General features: G+C 35.5%; 1 protein-coding gene across 1 annotated transcript in view; it reads right to left on the reverse strand.

Annotated features, from left to right (window-relative positions):
- Positions 1–307: 307 nt before the first annotated feature.
- Positions 308–15,353, reverse strand: part of LOC149785504 (transmembrane protein 53-like) — a 28,038-nt gene continuing 12,992 nt past the window's right edge. The window contains exons 2-3 of the mRNA XM_089931200.1: positions 14,679–14,909; positions 308–3,933 (exon numbers count right to left, since the gene is read on the reverse strand). Of these exons, the coding sequence (XP_089787326.1) occupies positions 3,283–3,933; positions 14,679–14,909 (882 nt within the window). The 3' untranslated portion in view covers positions 308–3,282. The remainder of the gene's footprint in view (positions 3,934–14,678; positions 14,910–15,353) is intronic.

A 15,353-nucleotide genomic window follows, 5' to 3' on the forward strand; every position in this document is an offset into this window, starting at 1 on the left:
CTGTATTGGTTCAAACGTTTTACTACACACTATTCAAATTTCCCTTGCCGTCGCCTTGAGGTTGAGGCAAATGTTAGCTATCGTTACATATTATAGAAAAGTTTAATGAAATTATATTAAGCCGTTACAGAGTTATGGGTCAGACAAAGAACTTTTAAATGTTTGATTATGAATTTATGAGTTAAAACTTTGTGGACACAACAGGGCAGACACGGTCAACTGTACTGATTTTTATTTGGAAAAGTGCATGATATAGTTACATCTATCGTTCCATTTTAAAAACAAAACGTCATAATATTGCATTGAATGCACATCTAAGACATAAGATGCATTAGGAGTAAATATATGAAGAGCCCCTAAACCAAACTTATATACATGAGAATACCAAGAACAAACACGGTTTTTATTATAATTTTAGAAAATATGATTTTTATTATAATTTTAGACAAATATGATTTTTATTATAATTTTAAACCAATATGATTCCTTTACCCAAACCTTGCATATTACAACACTGTTCATTAATCAGTGCAACATTGTCCTGATTGATAACGCAGCTCTGTTCTTACCATCTTTATTCAAGATATTTAAAATCAACTTCTCTGAGAATGCACTAAATCTAGGAAAAACAAATATTTAATTGTATTTCCAAACATTATTGGTCGGGAACGCTGCCACCTAATCTCATTTTAAAATATTGTACAATAATTTTCAAATCAAAGCAATAAGAATGGGGAGTAATAAATCAATTGTTCCAACACAATGTTCGATACAAACTGATGTATACGGAATCACAGTCTTAGCAATGTCATGGCTCCCGATTAAGGAACATGTCATAAGTTTAGAATTGAGAGTTGGGATTTTTCTATATACATTTTTGCATAACTGTATTAACCAGATAGAGTATTCCGTCTTGTACTATGAGGTATTTGGCCAGGCATATGCAAAGATCTCTAGTACTATGACGTATTTGGCCAGGCATATGTAAAGATCTCCAGTACTACGAGGTACTTGGCCAGGCATATGTAAAGATCTCTAGTACTATGACGTATTTGGCCAGGCATATGCAAAGATCTAAGCAAAACTATTTCTCAAAATGATAGTTATACGGTTGAAACTTGAAACAGATAAGTAGGAACTAAAAGGCAAAAAATAAAATCAAAACATGGAAACAACCCCACCCCATGCCCGAAAAAATAAAATAGAACCAAATCCTGCATGAGGGGTTTGTGGGCTTTATATCGGTGAGTAATTAACCAATGTGGTACTGCGTTTTGAACTGTGAGTGTGTATAATCTGGTGCGTCCACCAAAATCACTTAAAATATCAGCATTTTATAAACATGATGTTGCAGATAACATTCGTTTTGTTAGTGGATAGCTCTTTAAAGTGGACATAATGGTGAAATGTTTAGAATTCGAACATTTTGTTCTTCTCCCCCATGAACTTCAAAACTTCAAGACTATTTATTTCCAAGAGAGGAAGTTTTGATTCACGAGGTCTGAAGCAGCCACTACTGCAATGTGTGTCCAACCTACACATTTTGTTTAATAAATCTTTTTCTTCTATTTTTAGTTGCGGTGAAGATATTGGATGGCAGATTGTCAACAATTGTATGAAATTGTATAAATCAGAAAGGCCTTGAATGCAAGACGTTTTATGTCAAATTAGGTAAAATTCTTCTTTGAAGAGCGTATTAAAGGGTTTTATATGTTTTTGTAATAGCAGCCAAAGCTAGTGGTAGACTACATTTTGAGCTAATTAAAAAGCCCTTCTTTCCAGAATGCTTCTCTCGAATTGGTTAAAATTCAGCTAAGTAGTTCATGGAAATTCGTTTGTTTTCTTAATAAAAAAATTCTATATTTAGTAATAGTACTCACATTTTAGTACGGATTGACATCATTTGTCAACTATAAAAGGCCTCGTGTTAAGGTGCTTTTAAATTTGGTTCAATTCTTTTGAGCGGTTTTTAATAAGTTATTTAAAGTTGCTGTTTTTTTTTTCTTCTTCTTATTGCTTTATTTACTGTTAGTGACGATAGCCATATTCGATGGGAGATCAGCATCATCTATCCAGACTTAAAGGCTTTCTTGCCATAATGGTTTCTGTCAAATTCTCTTAAAACAGTACTTGAGATTCTTCTATTATATGTAATGTCAGTCATATTGGATGGCGGATTAGTATCAATTGTAACAATTTAGAAGTCCCTTAAATCACGTTGACTTCTGTTGAATTTTGTAAAATTCAGTTTATATATTATTGGGAAGAAGTTGTTGCAAGGTTTATTTTCTCTATTTTTATTTACACTGTCTTTATCCGAAGGCGGATAAACAGCATTGTTACAAAATTAATAGACCTGTATGACTTTATGCTTTCATTCAGAATTTCTCTAATTCTGCAAAGCAGTTTCTTAAATTCATTTAAAGATTTTTCTACTTTAATTGGCATTTATATGTTAATGCAGATGATATCATTTGAAAAATGTTGAAAGCCGTCGATGCTCTGATGCTTTGTGTCAAATTTGGTCAAATTTTGTTCAGCGGACTTTGAGAAGTTGTTTAAATGTTTTTCAGTTTTAGCATTTTTGGCAATAACTAATGGGAGAACGGCAGCGTTTGTATAAAACCTGAGAGGCCTTTATGAACTGGTTTGTTGTCTGGGAGAATAAACTGAAAATAAAAATTGTTAACTGATGCATAACGGCCGATAAATGACGCACGAAAAGAAGTACAGCCAAGCTACTCGTAAGCTCACTTGGACTTACGGACAGGGATCTAAAAACTCGCATCGTCAGCTACATTGAAATTTACCTTCCAATTCATGGTCTCAGGATTAATACTAAACTGACCCTCCCCATCTGTAGTATGGATATGAAGCTTAATGAAAATTAGTCCCAGGAATTTCAATTTATCAATTTTCAGTTCCGATGCCCTTCACCTTGACCTAGCATCCCCAAAATCAATCTGCCTCCGCCTTCACGCTTTAAATTACACACGAGATTTTAAGAAAATTGCGGAAATCACTACGAATACTGATGACAAACAGGCAGGTGGATATGTCAATTGTTATATCCCTTACACCTTTTTGGGGGGTGGGGGCAAGGAGTAAAAGCTGTACAAAGATCTGGTCGATCTTGTGTCAATTAATCAACGTAATGTTTACTTTCGTTTCATATAAATCAGTCTCCAAACTTTGCTTGTAAAACTCGGCAGGAGAACAACCATGGTGGAGGATATCCTTATCTGAATTCGACGTACTCTGAAAATGCTGGCTTAGCTCTGTCTATATGTTCATGGTCCTTTCAACCTTGTCACGATCGTCTTCTCTTGTATATTCTTCAAGTCCAATATCCTCTACGAATTTTAGAATCGTTTCAACGTAGCCTTCGGGATGTTTATGGAATATACCAACGTGTTTGGAATCCTCAAAGTGCTTAGTTACACTATGAATATTGCGCATGCGCCATTGCTTACCAGTGGTCTCAAGAACTTCTGGGTCACATACTGGGTCACTGAGGGAATACACCATCAGAGATGGAAGTTTCAGTTCATTGTCTTTAAATGCGTCCGAGGATCGTTTGTAATGACAAGATATTGATTTTTCAAAGACTCGAAAATATCCTTCAAGAAAGTTTCTCACAGAAGCTCGAATCATGCGATTTGTTGTCAACGCTGATGAAAATCCTTTTGGAATACCATCAAAATCAATGACGCTGTCAAATATTTGACCTCGAAGACCCTTTCGTATTGCATCATAACGATCCGGCGCGTTCTTCAGCTTGACCAGCATCTCTCCGTACACGTAACCCCCAACTGAAAGCCCGTGAACCATGATTGGTCTGCGAGGAGTTTTCGGGTCCTGTTCCAAATGGTCAAGGATATTCTGCACCACCTTCTGAATCTGGGTCGGTATCAGGATCTGATAAGGTTTTACCTGCAATTAGATGCAAATCTTTATAATTACATGTAATTTAGACAAATATTATCTCATTATTTTTCAACACACGTGCATATATGCCAACCTTCAGTCAGCTTGTGTGTGTGTGTGTGTGTGTGTGTGTTGGTGAGGGGATGGGGGAGGGACTCAAAAAGTGTGTTTGGTGGCCCCTAGAGATAGGTGTTGTAATGAGATGGAGCATATGATAGAAATCATCTTGTATATTGGAAAGAATTAAAGATATGAAAAGAAGCTCTATTCCTTGTTACGCATGTTATACTGGATGTGTTACTACTCTGGCCAGTCTGGATCAGCATCAATAAAGTACATGTAGCTATGCAGCTATTCCACATTGACGAGCACACCTGAAGATTTTGTAAATCATTAGTAGCTATATAGTTGCCGTTTCTAACACACTTAACCTGTGCTATCCATTTTCTTTTGAAACACATGGACATTGACTTTCACTATAACATTTGACCTCAACACCTAACTTTTGACCGTCATTCTAGACCCGTGATCCTCAAATATCTATTAAAAATTCTGGACCTTCCTATTGTTACATAAATACATGGGCCATTGGCCTTCCCAATTTTACAACTTCTGAACTACTTAACCTCCAACAGATTCTGGACCACTTAACCCCTGATTCTATGACAACGGTATGTACACTTTTAATGAAACAAAACAGTGCAATTTATGCCACGGCCTTAAAAAATAGTTGGCTTAACAAGAAAACGTACAAACAATTTTAGTTAACCTCTGGACCACTGGCATGTGTATTTTTTTATAACAAACAAAAAATCGGGTTACCAGCGTTCAATTTGTTTTATGAGAAACTGGGTCACTGATCGTCAAATTAATTATTATAAGAAAATATTGTATAACAGGGCCAACTGGGTCGCTCATCTTTCTAACCTCCTCAAATCTATCCGCAAGCAGAAGGGGAAAGCCAAACGGGGGTGCTTATGACCGCTGCAAGTTTTGAATTTAGAGAAGAAGTGTGTTGGAGTGCACCGCGTCTAAGTGAATGTTGCAGAAGGCTGCCAGGACGTTAGCCATGGCGTGAGGAGAAGTCCTATCCACGACCTTAACGATATGGCACACCATATCCCAGGCGTGATCGCTTTCGGTTTCCTCAGTCACGTGAAATATTGTCAAGGACGCTGATTAGTAAGGGAGTTGATTTAATGTTCCTCGCTACCTTGATGGTGACATTTAAGACTTGTCAATCCACCTAATAACAAAGTGGGACAGTCGTGCCAAAATCGGAAGTATCTTTGTTGTCACGTTTGTTCAACCACAGTTCGTAAGTCGTGTATAAACTAAGTAGGGTTTCTGGTAACTGTTTAACAGTAACAGTAAAATAGCTGTTTTTCGTCCAAAATCAAAAAACAGTAAACAGCTGTTTTTTTTTCTAACTGTTTTACTGTTTCTAACGGACATTGAGACATTGGATTTTGACGCTCTCAAAACTCTTCTGAAGGCAATGGAACCTGTGAAACTTGCTGTTGAGAATCTAAGTCGAGAAGACGCGACGTTGATGAGTGCTGATACAATTTTAGAATTCATGTTCAACATGCTCTCTAACCTGAATAATGACATTAGTACCAAGCTCATGGAAAATTTGAAGTGTCGCGTTGAAGAGCGATTGAACAATGATGTCATGAACCTCCTGCGCAGTCTCAAAGATCCATCTGTCGCCCCGTCAAAAACTACGCTAAATTTCGCAGGAAATCTAGCGTCTCGTCTATTTGAAGTCAACGATGTAGAAGATGTCGTCGAACAGTCGTCAAATGATGCTGAAAGTGTGAACTTGTCTCTTCAAGATGAATTGAATTTGTTGCTTCAAAAAGATGGATCATCAATTGCAGTCGGCGGGCAAGACAGTTTCAAATGGCTCAAGTCCGAATTCACGTTCTTCAGGAACTCTGGCCAGCGTACTGAAAATCTCCAGAAAATGTACAACGCAATTCTATCCATTAAACCGACATCAACGGACGTTGAAAATGTTTTTTCGGTCTGTACGAATTTCTGTACAAAATCAAGATCGCGTCTCTCAGACAAGTCGCCTAATGCACTTGTATTCTTGAAATATTATTATAAGAAGTAAAAATGTATTGATTTAGAACTTATCACGAAAGATATATAATAAAACGGTGTTCATCACAAAAATAAGCTATTGACTGTAAAATTAGTGAAAATATGAAAAAAAACAGTAAAAACAGCTGTTAACAGCTGTTTTTTGAAAATTGAAAACAGTAAACAGCTGTTTTTCAAAAATGACTGTTTTTCAGAAAACCTAAAACTAAGGTATTATTATTACAAGCCATGTCTGATGTCTGAACATGCCGCAAGCTAGAGTTAGTCTCTTTCGCAAGGTTACCGTGACCAGAGAGACGATACGACACTTGGATCTGCACAGGCTTTAGATCGAGTGACTTCCCACCTATGTGTTACAAAGATCAGAGGAACCAGCGTGGACCGGATGTGTTCTAAATCCGTCCCCACATGGACAGACAGCGAGAAGGACATTGTCCCTTAAGTTTGATTAGATCGAATCAAAGATACATCCAATCGGAATTGACATGGAGGGTGTGGTAACAATTTTGATCCGAATTATAACTTCTAACTAGAAAGCGAAAATTTAATTCTCCTGGGAAGATTGCTGAGCAAATAGGATTACTCCGAGAAAGCCACTCGTAATTTGGCGGGAAAACTTAGAGTGGAGGCTCGAAGGAAAGACAAAGCTTCGTAAAGGTCAGCAAGTTATTTGCTCGATTTTTCCAGAATATTACGGCATTGTAATTTTAATTATGTATAGTATGTATACTTAATTAATAGGATCGTTTAGTACGCAGAATTACCTTTGTAGTGTTTAATTTACATATGTATTTGAGAAATGAGATTGAATATTATGTGGAGAATTATGTAGATTGTTAGCTTGTGGTCAGAATTAATTTTGTCATTCGCTAATAGGTTACTTCGTAGTAAACTAGTAAACCTTCCGAGGCGGACGCTCTAACAACTAGACCATAGTACGAAAGACGCTGGATGGTAACATTTTGAAAGATATTAAAACAAGAAAAGAGACTGATACGAATTAAGATTTAAAGATGAAGTTTGTTAATCTTACATCGAACAGACAGCAGAAACGGAGCACGAACCACTCCTTAACATATAGGAAGACGAATTAATCTCTACATAATGGAGAAATGAATATATGGTCAGACTGTCAAAGAAAGGAAACTTGGCTCTATGTAACATTGGCGAGGATTTATGCTGCTCAAAGTCCTCACGAAAATCATTTGGAAAGACTGAAGAATTCCCTCGAAGCCAAACTAAGAAAAGAATAAGCAGGCTTCTGCAGAGACAACTCCTACCACATCGCTACACTGCGCATTATATTTGAACAATTTCTGGAATGGCAAACACTCATCTATGTGTAATTTGTGAACGTTGAGAGGCCCAAGATAGTTTGGACAGAGCAGTAATCAGGAAGCGGATGCATCATAATGGAATCCCAGGGAAGTTTATATCTCTAATTCAGCAGTTATACCACAGTTCTACCTACCAAGTGAGCCAAAATGGGAAGCTCTCAGAATCCTTCCAAGTCCAAAATGAAGTCAGAGAGGGATGCCTCGTCCGGGCAATGATCTTTTTGATGGTATAGACTGGAAAATTAAGGCGACCACCTAGAAGATGTGAAATGGAATACAGTGGAATTTCACTTAACAGCTACAAGACCAAGACTTTGGGATGAAATGTGCCTCCTATCCTACTAAAACAAGAACATGCAGGCCAATACCAGCTGCCTGACAAAAGAAGCAGAAAAGAATGGATTTCACATCTACGCAGGGAAAAAATGACAACAATAAATACCACAGCAAAATACAACACGATGGGCTAAACGTAGAGGAAATTTAAGAATGTATCCACCTAGGGAGTAATGTCTCGACCGATAAAGGAAACGATCAACACATTAAGAACAGAACTGGCAAGGTCAGACACACATTTAAGACCCTGAAAGAAGTACGGCCATCATAATCCCTCTCTAAAAAACCACGTATGTCTTGCTCGACGGCTTGGAGACCTGGAGAGTAACAAGGACATCCTCAATCAAACAGCAGTCCTTTGTGAACATCTGCCTCCTACGCCTCCACATCATCCAATGAACAGAGAGGATCCATAACAATGACCTGTGGATAACAACCGGCCAACTACGTATTCACCAAGAAATCTCCAAAAGGAAATGGGGTGGATCTGACATACACCTCCAAAGTAGATCACTAGACAGGCCCTAAAACAAAACACCTAGAGGCAAGAGAAAGATAGAGCAAGTTAGACCTGGCATAAGTAGGTCGAGGAAGTTTGGTAGGATTGCTACCAAACCTCCAAGGCCGATCTGAAAAGGTCATCTCTGGACTGGGTGCGCTGGCGAGGCATACCCAATGCCCTATGCTCCCACGGGGGCGTGGAGGCACAAGAACAAAAGGAATATGAAAATAAATCAGGTGACAGATTAGAAACTAAATTAAACAGAGGAATAGGTGGTATCTTCTTATGAATTCAAAAGTACAAGTGGTGATATTACTCAAAGTTTAGATGACAACAATTATAAAATCAAAAAAAAAAAAAAACGTTATCCGATCAAGAACAAAGAAAAATCATGTTTGTGAATTAGATTCACCAGTAACTAACTTAAACACTTAAATGGAAGTACAGACTAATACAAACTGTTGATACTAAAATAAAAGATTATAAAAATTTGAGGATGAACTGCCTGGAAGTATATTTTTTGATTTTCGTTATATACTGCTAAATATATTGTTATACTTCATATAACAAAACAATCATTTCCTTGTTTTAAATATGTAGAAGGTAAAATATAATTAAACAGTTAATCACATAATCTTTGGTTTCACAAAATTACAAACAGTAGCTAGTACACATGGCTTTGTCTAGCCTCCATCACATTTTGCTGAATAACACGTTATAGAAATCTTAGAACAATATTATGCTACTAAAATCAAACAAGTCAGGTTTATAGTCCATTTTTGAAAACTTAAACATGGAACCAAAGATGATTCGTATGTAGCAAATGTAAACGAAGATCTACGAAAATCGTATGTTCGATCAGCAATTGACAGTGGCGTACAGCTTTTTCTGTGATGAGCGACAAAAAAAATTACTCGTATTAATATTAGTTATTTTTTACTGATCATCTCTGTTTCGGTCGACTTAAGAAGCACACATCATAATAGCTTGCATGGAAGAAGACGTCGAGAGGGAAAAGTTTAACACGGAATACACCTACATATAAGTAGAGAAGGAAATGTAGATGCACACAATGTGTATATTTATTTGTTTCCGATGCACGTGTGATATTCATAATAGCAGAGTCCAAGCTGATACATAAAGGTACCTGAAATAATGTCCTATGATATCATGTGGTGTTACTAATTGTGAAAAGGAAACGTTTGCACTAGTTTCAAATAAAACAGAACAAGAAAATGTCATTATATACCAAACCGTTATGTACAATAATACTTACAACAGAAAATAACTTTCTAGAGAAAAATATCTTATTTTAATAAATATATTGCTAGAATGAGTGTTTAGTGCATACCAATGACTCTTGTTAGCTAACGGTGTGATGTCACTATCACTTTTGCTATCGATTGAATCGCAAAACTCTGTAGTTTGTTCAATATCACTGTGTTCCTGTTTCCTGTTATAGTTAGAAAGGTTATAACGTGTGGCCTATACTGATTATCCATAGGCAGGTTTATAGTTGACTCTAATTGGTACAAATAGCTATCGTCTTTATTTTGTATATTAAGGCAGCTTTTTCTTAGTATATCGTATCTAGTTTGGTAAATGTACGAATTTCATCTGAAAAAGTGTAAATCTGTCTAAATGTAAAGTTTCAAGTTTGTATCTACATTTATTTCCTTTCCAAATTTCGTTTGTCGTTGATCAACAGTTTCTTGAACCTTACTTCAAATCATAATTTGTATTTTTTTCTGTAATACCGATTTACAAAGAGTACACTAATCTGTTGCTATTACATGTTTCATAAATTAACCTGGACTATTAATGAGCGTAAATCTATTTTCTGCATATATTATTTTCCATAAGTTTGGTTTAACAACTTTAAGAAGTAGTCATATTAATCAAATACTATTGACGACTTTCTACTCTTTCTCGTGCAAATCTATATTCATGTAAACGTTTATTAATTGAGTCCTTATCTTATGTGATAATTTGTTTTATTTATTTTCATTCACAATTCGTTTTATTTATCTTCGAGACTGAAGACGAATTAAAGGAGGCTGTAATTCACTTCCGACCGATTTTAGCACATTTCATGGAGAATGCTTTTTGTACCTTTCATATAGTATTATTTAAGTATTATTTTATTTTTTAAAAGAATTCTTAAATATTTTGGATTAAAAGTATTGGACTAGTAATTACCTTGTATAAAATTAGCGAGAAATCAAATTGTATAAAATTAGCGAGAAATCAAATTGTATAAAATTAGCGAGAAATCAAATTGTATAAAATTAGCGAGAAATCAAATTGTATAAAATTAGCGAGAAATCAAATTGTATAAAATTAGCGAGAAATCAAATTGTATCATTCAACATCGATATGTTTTGTTAAAGTTTTTCCACATTCACATGTAGTTTTTGTCAAGTACATTTCTCTGATTTTTGTCACTGGCTCCTCTTTAAATTATATTTTGTTTCCACCATCTTTACATTGTTGTGATACAAACTTTTCTACATGTTTAAGTTTCTCAGCTTGATGGCGTCATTCTGATTTTTGTATAGAGGTAAGACCTTTCAATTTCTGTACTACATGGTCTCCCAAACTTACCTGTCTGATATGTAAAATATTCAACGCGAGATTAAGAATATGGCCTTTATTTTAAAAAATGGTATTTATATTTTCTTTTCCCATATTTTTTCCACCAGCTATATATTTTGGAGTTCAAAATAGTTTTAATATAACCAAACAAATTTATCCATACCTTAGTTGTTGTTGTGGGGTTTAACGCCATTTTTCAGCACACGATAGGCTATACATGGCGGCCAGTATTAATGGTGGAGGAAGAACCCGGGGAAAACCCCGGAAAGAACCACCGACCCACGAGAAGCTACTGGCAAGCTTTCTCACATACCCACATAAGCCGAATCCTAGACTCGAACCCACGCAGACAGAGGTGAGATGGCAGTGATCCGTAACGGAGAGCGCTTTAGACCACTCGGCCACTCGGGGCCCCTATCCATACCTTAGAGCTGAGCTATATTGTTCCTTGTTTATGCCAATTGGTGACATGTTTTGTGATCTATGCTATGAATTGTCATATTCGTGATGTAAGGCGCTGCGCTATATCAACCAGATTTCTGGTTTCATTTGCAGTAAATACTTTCACATTCTTTCGTAAGAATTCGAATCAACTTTTCCACTACCGATGTGTTTTGGTCTGAGTATGTGTAAAGAATTTGTCTCCAATAATTCATAATCGGTAAATCTTTAAGTATACATATAATGACAGGAAAGAATATTTGTTAAATTTCAAAAAGTAAGTAGATGAAACAAATGAAACATCAAGCAAAACAAAATACTTGACTCATCAATATATATATATATATATGTATGTCCTTCACCCACGAAAACTCGTCCAAAAAATAAAAATAAAATCCCGAAAACACTAATTTATTTATAAACGAATACAACTTCCACTACTTTATACACCACATTATTTATTTTTTCTGCCAAAAATCACAAAACAAAATATTTTTCGATTCTTGATCAAAAATAAATGACGGCGCAAAGCTATACCGTCATAAATTAAATAGATTGCAGAGAAATGCAAACTAAACAGTGTGCTGTGAGATGCTGTAAATATTTCTTTAATTTAACATAAAAGCAATAAGCTGTGTTATCTTGAGATAATATAATTGTAAAGGCAAGTTTGAGTGGAATAAACATATGGTCGGAGCAAATTGTTGATCAATCATAGATAAGAAAGATATGCTTTAACGTCTCAGAAAGGATTCCGATTTACAGATTTCGCATTCAATGTCACTTGCATCGAGATAAAAGCCACTGACCTCGATAGCAAAATAATTCAAAATATGCTGAAGATGTACCCTTAAATAATGTATTTGATATAGGCAATACACAACTCTGTATTCAGCGAAATTTACAGTTCAACTCGAAGACCACGTAATCTTTACAAGGTCAGTTTAGAGCAATTAAAGAAAAAAATAAGAACACAATTTATGAAAAGCAAGTTACATTTACACCAGCACATGATGAATTAGTGTATCATATAACTGTTACTTAGTCAGGAATGGAAACATTAGGTATCAATCTTAAATAATTTTCACAGTTTGAATTTTTTCTACAATGAATTTCTCCAATGATGGTTTGTTTCTGTCGGCTTGTTGGCAATACAGAAAGACAACTTATTAAGCGTGTTCTCTGGAATACATCTTTACTATGATCATGAAAGTACAGTTGCTTACACGAATATTAATTGTGGAACAAATTAAACAATGAAAAGCAAAATAAAATACACTATTTGAAAACGATTAATTGAACGATCGATTGATACATTACAGCATTCGAGAAATTTTAATTTCATTCAGACATGTCTGTTACGCATGTGAATGAGAAGTGACCTCTAGAAATTCCTGATATTCAAGCAGACAAAGAATGCAGCAATAGATACAAATTGGTCTTGGCGTGATCGTGAAATAAGGAATAATAAGAATCGTTACACAGTTGGTAACTAGCAAAAAGCATTTTTTTTTCTTAATAACTGTCGGGAGCAAAATACATAGACAGCAGTATGAAGCAGCCTGAACATTGAGTTTTCAAAGATCAGATGATTTGGGAAGACTTTGCACACCATCTGGATGACATGAAGACCAGTATAACGCTCACAGTACGAGGACGTTTAGTTGATGTGTCCAAGCGCAGGAATAGCTAAATTTCATGCATTTTAAATAGCGCACCAGAATAGCAATTTGATGATCTGCCTATGTCGTCTACATGCATTTAACCTAGGTCACAATGTATCTGTGCAAACAGTATATCGTGACATTAGACAAAAAGATGGGTACAAAAAATATAAAATATTTATTGTAATAATTCTTGGGGATTTTTGTGCTCACTTTTTTAAAACTGCACTTTGAACCTTTTTTGGTTGTGATTCCGATTTGTATATATGATAGCGAAGACCAATGAGTAACGAAAAGTTTGAAATATTCAATGTCCCAAATAATAATTTTCCGGTTCTCTTGATCTGATTTTAACTTGTTTTTCAGGTCCTCCTATGTTTAAGGTCCTCATTAATTTGTCCTAACTCATCGTGTTCGATCCGTAATAAAATAAAAAGAACATGTTCTATATTGACTATGTCCAGTAGTTTTTGCAGCAAAGTGCTCAACGTGTCTCTCTGCAATTTTAATTGTTTTTATTTTGCTCTTGGACTTTCGCCAGGCTTTTTCCTACAACATATTTGATCTCCAGCTGTTGTATTTTTTTCCTGTTATAGAAGCAAAGGCTTTACAGACCTCAGTCATTGAACGTGTTTAACTTCTCGGGATGCTTGTTCTTCATAAGCATTAACAACGCCAATATGTTTTAAGATGTGTGTTGGTAATACTTCCATAGTTTGATCATTTACTGTTCTGTCAATATTTTATTTTTAAATTATGCACATTAAAAAAGTAATAGTCTGGTCAAAGAAGTCGGGATATTTGCTTTTTGCAATATATTTCAGGAGTGGATGGTATTTTTTAAATTAAACTTTTCTGGAGTAGAGAACATTTTATATATTTATCTCTTAGAAAATAATTTTTGATGGTGGAAAGTAGTTTATATATTTTTATTTTTTAACGAGTTATCTAGTGATTTCTTAAAGAGATCATATTTGCTTTAAACGAGCAAATAACGAATGGCTGTCATCGAGTGAGTGAAACACTTGAAATTTTACTCGTTTTTCACTCCAAGCTAGCAGATTTTTATTTTTAATTTTGTGCCCAAATGTACTGGCTAGCATGTTATGTAACCGATTTATAGCAGATTTATTACTCTATCCTTTGTGATAATGTCAGCGGTTTGCCTCTTATGCCCTTCGGTGTTTCGTGTATATTCGCACAGAAAATCAGTAGTAACAATTCTTATTAATTCAAGGCAAAACAGCACAATCAAAACATCTTTTAAGAAAAATACGTATATCATTGGATTTGAACTTAATTCTTCTGTTTTACTCGGCGGTCATACTTACCAAATGACTAATACGTATTGCTTACAACGATATCGCCGTGGCAGAGAAAATATTTATCGTTTTCACTCGAATGATTCGTCACAAGTATTTCACTTGCAAATTCCAGTAATTCAAGGCCTGGCATAAAATAAAATTACATACTAACATATAATTATTTCAGTAGTAAGGTTTCAACATCATTATCAGTTGGTGTCATTATATTTCAGACTATATACATAATGTTAGTGTGAGCATTTGGAATTATTCATTTTTGTTTTCTTTGTTGACGTAGGCAACAAGTGGCGGCAAATGTCCTCATCACTGCATTAAATATAATTTTCACACTGTCAATACGATTCACCCCCCCCCCCCTCCATGTCTTCTTTGGTACGTCGCTAAATGGATAAATAAATACATACACGCAAAGAACATCCAAAATCACAATTCAACTCACCTGAATGGTAATTACATCAAAGCCCTTGCTGATGTACATGCTGCCATATTTGTTCAGATGTCGTTTTTTGGCTAACATCCATCCGAAAAGAAGTAACAATGGCCTCTCTTTTGTTGCTACGCTTGTGTGTGCTCCATCCTTTTGCAACAACTGAAGGTTAGTGTTTATTTGTTGGACCTTGAACCCAGGACCAGTGGAGATGCATCGTATGAAACTGCCGACTCTCCAGCCCTGAAAAGAATATTTTATAGCATGACTACTGTCTTTGTGTGACCGAGATTTCTCAAAATTGTCGACATTCGAATACAATTCATAAATATTTATCAATTCTTATGACGGACCGACATTCAACAACAAGCCAGAGCATTTTTAAATACAAACCATCATGGATGATAACCAAAAGTCAATATGTCCCGTTCCTGTTTAGTAGCTCAGAGTAATGTGATATCGTAAATGTTTGTATATTAAAGCGGATATGGTCTACTGCATCGTAGATAAAAAAAAACTGGGGCCTAATTGTAGTACAAGTTTCTTGGTAATATAGGTGATAGGCCCATATAATGGGGACTGCAAATTAAAGTGATTTTCATCTTCTATTTGATCTTTGATCACATAACATACATATACGTTGAATCGGGGTCAAGCGTAGGGGGTGGTGCCATTATGAACAGAACA

The sequence above is a fragment of the Sinohyriopsis cumingii genome, chromosome 13 (assembly GCF_028554795.1).
Source record: "Sinohyriopsis cumingii isolate HCF-2022 chromosome 13, ASM2855479v2, whole genome shotgun sequence".
Taxonomy (NCBI): Eukaryota; Metazoa; Mollusca; class Bivalvia; order Unionida; family Unionidae; genus Sinohyriopsis; species Sinohyriopsis cumingii.